Here is a 12,277-nt window from a genome sequence, read left to right as displayed (position 1 = left end):
TCAGAACAGATTTAGGGATGATGGGGAGGAGTTGGGCTGAATGCATAGCTACAGCTTGTGAACAAAAAAAAATCTATTTTTTTAATGGTTGAGGCAGGAAGAAAATGGATAAGGGAAATGGCGCTAAATAAAAGTTCGATGCTAATAGAAGTCAATTATGACAATAGCAGATATTAGGATTCTGATGAGTTTTTGAGTAGGAGGACTTAGATTAGCAGGAAGTCTGAGTGCAGTGTGGAAGCTCTTCAGGGGCTTCGTCTCAGAGTAGAGTGGATAAGAAAGACAAATGGATGATCTGTATTGGCAGAAAATATCAAATGGAAAATGAGTAAATTGAGAGTGAGATTATGAGATGTGCTAGAATTAATTGTTGAAATAAAAGTTTTGGATAATAAAATTTAAAATTTGTGAGTTTGGATAATTTTATATTATTCTAAAATTTAAAGTATTTCTTCAGAAGTGGGAAGCTGTTGCAGAAAAAAAAAAATGAAGATTGTTGAAGTTCTGAAAATCGACAGATTGAAATCCGTAACTGTGAAATTATTCCCTGCATATACATGGAAGTCTCAGCATTACTATAGGAGTTAAGACAAAAAACGATGTCTGACAATCAACCCCCTCTCTAATCATGACTATGTGATTGGCAATTGAAAGAAATATTGTAGCAACCTGAATTAGTACTGGCTGTGCAGCTAAGTGTCATGCTGAGGAGAAATAAAGACAGCTAAGTGTCTTGCTGAGGTGCTGGGATCCTTTTCCAGGTCTTGCACATGGGTGAAGGAACCCAAGACTTTTGGGTCGTTCTTGACTGCTTTCCCAGGCCTCAAGCAGGGAGCTGGATGGGAAGTGGAGCTGCTCGGATTAGAACTGGCGCCCATATGGGATCCTGGCGCGGTCAAGGCGAGGACTTTGGCCGTTAGGCCCTGGAGCCAGGCCCTAGGGCACCAAAATATTTTAAGCATTCCAAGTAGCTACATATTATTTCCCCTTTTTAAGTTTTGATCTTTCTCTAAATGGTTGAATTTCTCAAGATTTATATATCAATTGCCTAAAGAAATGCTATGGCAGTGTTTAATTTAGGAAGTTATATTTTAAATCTTATCAGCAATAATTTTAGTCCTTACCTAGCCACAGCTAAATCTTACTAAGTGGTAGGAGTCGGAGCCTGCCTTGATCTTCATTATGCATTATTAGAGTTTAGAGTAGCTTTTCATTCTCCTTTTTTTTTTTTAAGATTAACTGTAATTGAAAACTCAGATTTATAGGGAGGAGAGACACAGAGAAAGATCTTCTATCCATTGGTTCACTCCCCAAGTGTCTGTAACAGGCAAAGCCAAGCCGATCCAAAGCCAGGATCAAGGAGCTTCTTCCAGGTCTCTCAAATGTGTGCAGAGTTCCAGCATTTTGGGCTGTCGTCTGCTTTCTCAGGCGGCAAGCAGGGACCTGGATGGGATGTGGAGGAGCTGGGAGATGAACTGGTGCACATATGGATCCTGGCACATGCAAGGGGAGGATTCTAGCCATTAGGCTACTGTACCCAACCTGAGCTTTCTACCATCTTCTTGTGGTTCATGCTTCATTTATTAACTTATTTTCATATCATACTGTAATAATCATATGCTTAGTAATATCTGAGAAAAAATGTAAGTGAAATTTAAAAGGTAGGCAAATAGTTTCAAGCAAATTTTACTAAAGAGATGCATTTTATAAGGGATTTTAACAGCGGTCTCTTTATTTTTTAAATAATAATACCCTTTTGAAGACAAAAAACATTAGCAACTTATGTGAAATAATTACCTGAGCTTCAGCTATTACAAATAACACAGCATCAAAGAAGTGAAACAGTATATCCTTATATTTTACTTTTCACTTTGAAAAATTCCTAGATGCTGTCAGAACATCTCAAATTTTGGAAAAAGAAATAAAATATTGTCCTGAATCTCACTGATAATAGATACACCAAAGGCTTTTCATATTTCATGAGAAAACTATTAACTCATAATAACAAATATTTAAATAAATATAAAGTTTGGAACTCATAAAAATAGGATTGAAAGAACTTAAGAAATGCATATATAGGAATGATGAGTGGGGCCGGTGCCATGGTCTAATAAATCTTCTGAGGCCAGCATCCCATATGGAAGCTGATTCAGGTCCCAGCTCCTTGCTTTCCGATCCAACTCCTTGCGTATGTGCCTAGAAGGAAGCAGAGGATGGCCTATGTTCTTGGGCCTCTGCACCTGTGAGAAAAACCTGGAGAAAGCTCCAGGCTCCTTGGCTTCTGAGTAGCCCAGCTCTGGCTGTTCTGGCTGTTTAAGAAGTGAGTCAGCAGAAGGAAGAGCTCTCTCTCTTCCGTCTCTGTGTAACTTGTTTTTTCAATAAATATTAGAAGAATGATGGATGAGTGGGTAGATAAACAGATGCCTCCTTGGGATGAAGACACATAAAATGCTACACTAAAATCTGGTAACAAGCTATAAATAATTATTTCTTGAAAAATGTTGTCTCCAAAGTAGTTTTTTAGAAGCAAAAAGTAAGTTGTGGTTTTTGCTCTCTAAGTTTACCTTTTCATTTCCCTATGACTAGTGCTTCAGTATTCTATATTCAATATTGTATATTACATTCAGTTGTTTTGATATGTCTGGATATTCTTACCCAGAAAGTACTAAATCTATCTTAGAACAACAATGATGTGTGAACTTAAAATGTTTATAAATTGTCTTTTAAGTTATGTTATGTTTTTAAAATTTAAAATAATCAGAAGATATGATACAAAATAAAGCTGGTGTTCAGTTTTGAAAATCATATAGCCTAATATTTACAGGTCCAAAATTGCATGCCATCTAGTTTATGATACTAGGGATATTGTGTTGTGTCCTGCTGTTCTCTTTGAATTGCTTGCATTGTTATTAAAAAATGAAATTTATGGAATTTATAGGTCAAGTAGAAGTCCTTGATACATTAGTCTTGGAGATCATTAATGCTTGCTTGAATGTCTATAATAAATAAATAATTGGTATTTTTGTGGATATAGTTGTGTGGGAGTAATAATTTGATTAGAAGTATACTCTGGTACTAGGCATCAAGTTTGAGTTCTAGAGACTAAGATGGAGTTTTTAGAGCTATTACACAAATTATGAGGTTCTGGTTAGGAAGTGTTATTGACCTTCCTAAATGTGAAAATATAGGGATACAAAAATCAGTATTGATAGGTTACTTAATGTTACGTATACTGCCTTAGACAGGAATAAAATTTTGATATGTGATTTATTTACAATCAGAGATCCCATTATTTCACACATACTGTTTCAGTCAGTATCCATTATGGCTTTTAAAGATTCACATGTGGACCCTTTTAAACATGGCTGCAGGGAGCGGAGTTGCACTATTGCCTTAAAACCTGGAGCATGAAATCCCTGTACCTACAAAACTGGATTGTGGAAAATAATAACAGTAAAAATTTTAAATGCATAATAAAAAAACCTCATTTTAATTCCTATGTTTGAAGAAGGTGTTATCTATGTACTATTATTGTGCTAAAAACCTCTTTATGTTTTTGTTGGCAGACTGATGGATAATTTCAGGGCATTCAGAATTGGTGGTTATATGATTTAAGTCACTGTTTAGAAAATGTTAGGATGAGTCGCTGAGTTCTTCTAAAATACTTCACTTAGCCGACATGTTTCTTTCTAAGGAGTTCATTCTGGAAAACAGTTTTGTTCATCTTTATTCAGAGCTGAGCAAGAACTTGTATGATCCTCACCGGAACTTGCTGTTAAAGCACATTTGATTCCTTATAAAAGCCTCAAGAATTTTTAGTAAATATTTACTCAGAATATGTTGGGGGAACAAAGCAAATTACCTAGCCAATAGTTTTTAAAGATTACCTTTTTCAAAGTCAGTTTGAAGCATCATGATCAAACAGTGGAAGGGCACTGCAGACCAACTGAGCTGCTTTCTGACTAACATTTCAGGGATTGCGAAGCAGCAAATAGACAGCCATATCACAGATCCAGATCAACAGAACAACGGCCTCTCCTTGAGCGGACCGCCACCCGCTCCAGATCCACTGAGCGTCCTGATACAAACCTCATGAGGTCGATGCCTTCATTAATGACTGGAAGATCTGCCCCTCCTTCACCTGCCTTATCGAGGTGAAAGACAAATCAATCAGACTGACCCCCTCTTGCCCCACCAGCCCACCATTTTATTTTCCCAACAGCTAAGTGGTCTCCTCTATCATCTTTGGCTGATCACTATTAACGGTCAATACTAACCTTTTCGATGTAAGCACACTATTTATATTCAATGGATATAATAGTGTGTGGCTACCATTGTACTTTGTTTATTAAGTGTCCTGACTACATTTGTTTCGTGATTTCTCATTAATCAGGAGTCTTGAGTAAATCCGCTCATAATTATCATGTTCTTCTCCTACAGAATGAGAAATTATTTGTGTCCATTAGGCATCACTTTTCAAATAACCATCACACTGACAGCAAATGAAACTTGATTTTTAGTTTCTTTCTATCAATAATAATATCAGGTATTAAACAACATTTTCTTTGGCTGAATTTTGAATTGTTCAGTTCTGGGTTTTATTTGGGAGTTCATGAGCTAATTTCTGCTAAATGAGTATCTAATATAAGCCTGATCAAAAAAATCTCTTTGGATTGAAGGAAGAAGATCTGTGTTAATAGCCTGAAATCTGGTAGAAAGAAATATAACGTATTACTTTTTAGTTCTGAGCTGCAGAATTCTCTTGCTTTATTGTATTTAGAATTCTAATTTACATTAGTAATTCCATTAGTTATTCCATGGATATATTGTAGGGTTCTGTGTGCATGTTTGTGTGTGTATGCATAGTACACAAAAGTGAAACATCTCTTGATATTTAAATAATCATTCAACTCTCCATATTTTGTCCTATTTTCCTAACCTTTTAATCAGCAGCTAAATCTCTTTTGAAATTACACTTAAGCAGATGCCATATGAAGCAGACTTGTTGAAAGTATTAGATTCTCTGTACTGAAAATGAGTATTAACGATTTGTCTTGTAGGTCTCATCCTCGTACTGGGTCTGTGCAAACAAGCCCATCAAGTACTCCAGTGGCAGGACGCAGGGGCCGCCAGCTGCCGCAGCTGCCACCAAAGGGAACGCTGGAGAGAAGTAAGTGTTATTTCTAACTATGTTATATAGGAAATACTCATGGATGCTAAGGTGAACAATGATTTCCTTACTACTTTTCTGTTAGCTTTCTTCATTGGTTAATTGTTTTTCTTGACTGAATTTAACAGTAGTTTAACTCCTGATATTATGTATTGTGCATTTTAAATTTATAATATTTGGAGATAAATAATATATCTTTATTAGTCTTATGCATTTTTCAAATTTGAATGAATGCCTCTTAAAAGTAAACTAAGTATTCTTAAATATGCAGTTGATTGATATGTTTTGCTGCAACTAAGTATATGTAATTGTTGATAGTTACATAAAGTTTATTAGTAACTAGCCAAATCAATTTTCACACACTGCAAAGGACTGGTTAGCTGATGCACAACAGTGGTGATCCTTCTCAAAACTGGAGTACAAGAAAAAGGTAATCACAAATAGACAAAGAAAAATGCATGTTGTACTGATATTTTTAATAATTTCAAATTTTTGCATTGAAAGCACTATTTGTTGAAACACACATGAACATACTTCCCAAACACCTATAAATTCTTAGATAAATGATGTCTAAAAGCATGTATAATTAAATATAATAGTGTTGAACATTATTTAATAATGATCCCCTTATTTGATAATTGGATGTGCTTTGCAAAAATAGATATATTTAAATCACCATTTAGCTTTTCTTTAATAGACAATACATTCTATGCCTCTGTAAATTTCTGTTGTTTTTAACCCCTCTGCTTTGGTTCCTTTTTTTGTTTGTTTTGTTTTGTTTTGTTTTTATTTTGTTTTCCCTAGACAATGGAGTCAAGGAGATAGAACCTTATGAAGGTCTGTACTTAAAGGAGGGTTTGTTTTGTGCTGACAGCCTTTTTGGGGGGCTATGTAAGCAAAAATAAACCCAACTGCAATTGATGTCCCTTCTCATATTATAGACATTTAAGTAGGAAAATTATTTTATTTCATGATTTCTGTTCAGTTTTATTTTACTTTTATACCTAGTATACCAAGACAGTATGCCAAGAAGTTCAATTTCTTTGATTCAGTCAGGGTGCAAAGAGTCTAACTTCTGGATGACTAGGAAAAAAGTTCTCTTTTCAAAAGTTTTCATTAGCCTTTTAAAAAGAATTCCACATTTTGAAGAAGATGTTAAAGATGTCAATTGCAGTCTGTGTTTATGTCAATGAAGATGTACACATAGTCTAGTTACATTAATCATCATATATTTCATCTCGTATTTATGATCTTTCAGATATTAAATTTCATTTCTAAAAAATAATGTTATTGTTGAGTTAGATAGTGATTGTGATTCTTATTCCCTACATTATTGTTTGAGCAAGAATGTTTATGGTAAATAAAAGTTAAATGTGATATAGGTTTATTATCAAACATGACATTATGACCTAAGAGAAAATACTGAGTTTTGATATGGGGTGTCATACATTTATTTGGTCTGCAAGATACCTTCTGTAAGTGTTGGAACATTGAAATTGATGTCATACTATTCAAAATGTGTTAACCTATTCATAGACTCTGCTTAATATAGGGTAATTTCTGGCACATTATAGGCCACAGTAAATGTTGATTGCATGAGATATTTAAAAACTGAAAGGATACCTCAAATATTTTATAAGTTACCAGTAAAACGCTCTTGCCATTATATAGACATTTTTATATTGCAATTCACATTTCTTAACCTATTTATAACAAATCCATAAGTGCATTATATTTGAACAATAGTACTTTCCTTGCCTTCTGTGACTTGTTGATCTAAGTTGTGTTCTTGTCAGTTGTATCTAGATGATTATCAACCTCTGTTCGTTGTTCTTTCTATTTTCTGTGTACAATGATTTTGAACAATAGTGCTAGTATGACTAATGTTCTGATGAAAAGATTTTTAGTAGCATTCCTATGTTTCTCATTCGTTCATGTTGGATTGAGGGCATATAATTTCGAATTATTTTTATAAGGAAAATTTAGAAATGTTTATGGAATTTCTCATCTTCCCAAGATTTTTTAAGGATAGAGTTTCAACATAATTTCCTGACATTTGAAGTCAGGTATAATATTTTCTGTGTCAATTTTCAAAATTTAATTTTGATTTATTTTGCATTAATAATATAGAGAGGAGCTCCATGTTTTTGGTAATTCATGTACTAGAAAACTGCTGATGGTGATGTTACTGAAAGAATTTATGAAGGTTCTAAGAGGCTTGTCAACATACTTTTTATTATTTTTTTCTTACTCAATTCACTGAAAATTTGTTTTATTCCTACAATTTTTATTTCAGAAGAAAATCGAATTCTTCCTTATCCTTTTTAATATGAAGTTATATACTTTCGGTTTGCTTCTTTTTTACCTAAAAGCATGAATGATTTTTTTCAAACACAGTTTTCATAAATATTGATGTGGTGACTTAACTAGATTGTGTTCTTTTCATTGGTTTTAAATAAGAGCCATAGAATCTCTTTTTCACCCAAAATAGACTACAAGCTTATGGTCTAAATGAAAGTATGTTTAATTTTGTTGCAAAAAGTTTAATTATCAGCCATTGTAGCTTAATAGCATTATTTTTTTAAAAAAATCATTAAAATATGTATTTTTTGCTCTTTAAAATAGCTAATAATGAACAAATCATAATTTAATTCTTTCTGGTTTGGGTTTATTATTTGGTATTTTAGTCTGTTAAATAAGTTATTTTAAAACCTTACATACTTTGTCCTTGACTGTGGTACGACATTTATTAATCTTTTCAGTTCTGAGAACCAAAGATAGGATGAGAGCAATATAGAAATAACATCTACTAAACCATCGTGCATTATTTATTCTCCACTAATTTTGATATATTGCCTTGTAATGTCAATAAAATGTTTAGTGTCATTTTTGTTCTCTAGAAGAAAAGTTATGTAATGCATTTATTCATATATGTATATACTACTAATATATCCAGTTTCTGGGCAAAATATTTGACTACTTAATCCTGTTGTCTGCTACTGCAAGCATTTTGGAATTCACTATTCATTTTTTTAAAAATCAGTGATCATAAAAATAGTAAGCTTACTAGTTATTTTATAAAATATCAAAAAACTCATTAAAACCTGTCAGTGTCTTCATAATCACACATTGTATAATTATGAATGTTTTGGGGGTTTTTGTTTCATTTTAGAAAAACAAGTATACCTATCCAGTTGTATTTTTTTTTTCTTTATTTTTTTTTCCTCGTGCAAATACAGAAGTTACTGAAGAAACTGGGCATATGGAAGAGCAGGGGGAACAAATGCAGGGAGAAGAGGTCAAGGCAGGTCTGTCTGATAGTGTGTCTAAAGTAAATGAGTAAATGTTTGACAAGAATGAGTTTGGAATTTCACGCAAGACTTTGGTTCCCAAATTCATAAATGAACAATAAACAGACTATTTTTAAGATTAACTTTCAAATAAATCTGGTTTTATTAATGAAGAGCTATCGTGAAGGCTGCCTAGTTAACTTCTGAGAAGATTTCATTTATTCCACTAATGGAATATTCACTCAAACTTGGTGCCTCAGAGGAAGATATCAATTTATTATTTTTCCAGTCTCTACATTGAGTTCATGTATTTGCTCAAACTTTTTGTTAAGCACAATCTAGAAAAATATATTTTAGCAAATACCACACTTAATGTATTTTTCTAATTACATTTTCTCCCAGTGTAAGAACAATTAACTTCTTTGTTCTGGTTCTTCTCTTTGTTTTGGCTCAATATTATTCAAACATTTACTGACAGTCATGGTTTCTTCCCGTAGTATTCCAAATGGTGTACAGATCCTTCATTTCTGATATTTAGAAAAATTTTGCTTTGTTTTTATATTTTAATTTTTGCCATAAAGTCAGAATTATCACGACAGGATTTTAAAAGTTAAGGAGGAAATATAGTTATACATTTCTTTCATTAAATTTTAACCATTAATCTGAAATTCAGAATTTAATATTATTTAAGGTGTTGATTTAAAAATTTAAACTCTTTGAACAGTGTAGAACAATTTCAAATCTACTTTTATTCTGGGTTTAACTGATCCTCATTTTTTTTTCCTAAATACTGGAATGTACTTTATTTACCTTTTATTTCATTATAATGGGAAAATAATGCATTTAGATATATTTTGTATGAGCTATATTTCTACAGATGCATTCTCTCATTGTGAAGTTTGTAATTTTTTAAAACAGTAAGCATTTTAAATCATAATTGGTGTCAGTAACTTTAATGTCCTAAAAATGATAAAAAGCATCACAGTGATAGTAGAAACAAAGCAAGTTTAATTACAAGATTTATAAAATTGTGTGTCTATCTCTGTTGTGAATAACAAATATTGTCCCACACCTTTCATTTTCCTGGAATGTTATTGAATAACATTTTTATGGACTATTTTAAAAATAGATTTCATTTTTGTTTAACTGAGCACTTAATGTTTTCCCATTTTCCCTTTCCTTTGTGTCTCAAAATAATACATACAAATGCTTTAACCCTTCAGGTTGTCCAGGAGTTCGCATCCATAATAAAGTAATTTTTCAAGATAGCAATAATTAGTATCAATGTTAATAATTTCAACTTCAGTAAAATAAGGAAGCCTATTTGTTGAGCTGGCTTTTCACTTGTGTGTTTGTCTCACAAGTTTTTGATTAGTAAACTGCACTGATTTTAAATTAGCAAAAACGTATAACTATAATACAAGAATAATTATTCATTGGTTTTCTTGAAAGACAAGCAATGTATAACCTATATTTTGTTGTTATTGGCTGTCATGATTAGTGCATGGATTTGTTTCCTAAGCATGCGATTTTATGGTTTTGGTGTGCTTGGATTTGGGGTTGATAAATGACCTTGCTTATTAATCATTATCATCTATTTTCAATATTATAAAGACAATGAGGGAAAAACACTACACCTCAATAATGGGAAAAAAGGCAAGTCTTAAAATTAATAGTGCCTCTCTAATATTAGACATTGGATTTTGTTATCTGTAACATATGTGTGAATATGCTTTCTTACATAAGTGCAAAAAATAGTGTCAATTTAACAAACACTTAAAGCAGTTTATTTCTGTACATCAATTTGTTTTATAAAATGTTTGCTTTATTGAACCTGGTGCAACCCTATCTTGATATGGCAAACAAATCAGAAGATTCCTTTTATTGATCAAGGTTTAATACAAGATTGTGAGAAAAATGATATTCTTCAATTCAACAATTGTTTTAAAATTGAACTATTCAAAAGTATTTCAAAGTAGTGTTTTTGCATAGAGAATGGAACAATTTAATTTGTAGCCTAACAAAAATAGTAGATGAACATAGATGTGTGTATGTATGTGTGTGTATCTGTATATACACACATATATATAACATTCAAAGTTGGCAAGTAAAAACATGATGAATTTTAGTACTTAGACTTTGTGCTCCTATAGTTATTAGTCACTTATTTTTATAAATCTCACAACTAAAATTATTAACATAGTAGGAATGTATATACTATAATAATTGATATTCACATTTGAATAGGTATATTGATTTAGAATGTCTTAATTTAAAATGATTGCATAAAAACTAAAATTTTGTTCCATTTAATATTATATGACCTTTGTTATGGCACCAAATTAATAAATGAATAATTTTGTGCCTCTTGAATTCTGTTGAAATAGTTTTGATCTTGATTACATTCTTCTGCTTATTCATTTTTTAATAAATCATGTCTAAAACATAAATGAGATTGAATTGACATCAAAATAAGTTTATAATTTTAGTACTGTAGGATGTTAATTATTCGTTATTGCTTATGCTAACGTATATCATATAATGCAGAAATAATTTAGTAAAATAAACAAAAATAAATGAGTTACAAAATATTCCTAAAAGTTTAAATAAGCTCACAATATATTTACATATTTTTCTCTGATTTTTACGTATTAACTACAGCTTGACATTTTTATATGAATTTAAGAATGTGTAAAGGTTAATCAGTGTCAATTATCAGAGTACAGAATGTCTTAGAGTATCTAACATTATTTGGTTTCACATAAATTTAAATGTTATTTCAGTACCTATTTTACATGAAGGCATTGGGATGAAGATTGTAATTAGCTGTAAGAATGCACCCTTAGTAGGGTTACTTTATATTTTCTCACCTCTGATTGTCTCTGAACACTTGCATATTTCCTGCCTCTACTGATTTCTTATTTCCTTGAATCTTGTCTGTAATGTGTGGGACCACAGAGATCCACATTCATTGTAAATTTTTCTTAAAAATTACTGACTTGGGGAAAAAAAAACAGACTATGCTAATAAATACCAGTCTTAACTATGGTTTAGGTGAACCTAGAAATAAGCCAATGAATAATAATTTGAAAAATGAGAACTTTGAATACATTTTATATATATAATCACATTTTTATTAATATATTTTTAACCTTTGATTATTACCTATAAATAAGGCCTAGTCTATTTTTCCTTTTTCTGTCATTGTGTTTGGAAGACTGGCTTTTAAATGTATCATTTACTATGAATACCATGGTAAAGTTCATGACTAAGTGTAATTCTTGAGTTGTTAAAGAATGTTTATGGATCAGATGGCCTTTCAGATGTGAATAAATTTTTAAAATACAGCTCCAATCTACATCATACTGAGATGCATCCATGTAGAATTTTGAACTCTCTCTTGCCCTTTAGTTATTCAGAGATGTGATACATTAAGCCTATATTACTGGCAAGTACTTGCTGAGTACCAAAGTAATTTGGTAATTGTTGAGTTCTCATCTGCTTGCCCCAGTCCCTTTTGTGCGTTAGTTTCTTACTCCTCGAATGAAATGAAATGAAACTGTGGTTATTCCATGTAGCTTAAATTAAAAATCAAAGGAAACCAGAATTGGTGGATTTCTACTGTCCTTATTTATTTTTTTAACGTTATTATTTCTACAAATAACATTTGAGTATCTACTGGTTGTTTTCTGGGTACCAGTGATTGCATTATACATGTAAGGCAAGGGCGCTTTCTTCATTATAAACAAATTTATTGAAGCAGGAAAGGAATAAAAGAATAAATCAAAATAAGTTTAGGTAATAAAAATGAAAAAAT

The 12,277-nt window shown here is 31.8% G+C and overlaps 1 protein-coding gene across 34 annotated transcripts in view; it reads left to right on the top strand.

The window, feature by feature from the left end:
• LOC121167605 (regulating synaptic membrane exocytosis protein 2) overlaps nt 1-12,277 on the top strand; it is a 471,939-nt gene that overhangs the window by 292,671 nt on the left and 166,991 nt on the right. For 17 of the 34 annotated variants that reach the window (XM_040997123.1, XM_040997111.1, XM_040997118.1 and 14 more), the window contains 2 exons: nt 3,975-4,154; nt 5,061-5,170. In XM_040997123.1, the coding sequence (XP_040853057.1) occupies nt 3,975-4,154; nt 5,061-5,170 (290 nt within the window). Of the gene's footprint in view, nt 1-3,974; nt 4,155-5,060; nt 5,177-5,974; nt 6,026-12,277 lie in introns of all 34 variants that reach the window. The other 17 variants (XM_040997125.1, XM_040997127.1, XM_040997140.1 and 14 more) reach the window with 6 other exon arrangements.

Source organism: Ochotona curzoniae, unplaced genomic scaffold, assembly GCF_017591425.1.
Source record: "Ochotona curzoniae isolate NIBS_2020 unplaced genomic scaffold, NIBS_Ocur_1.0 patch4, whole genome shotgun sequence".
Lineage (NCBI taxonomy): Eukaryota > Metazoa > Chordata > Mammalia > Lagomorpha > Ochotonidae > Ochotona > Ochotona curzoniae.
This window is presented reverse-complemented; position numbering and strand designations above follow the sequence as displayed.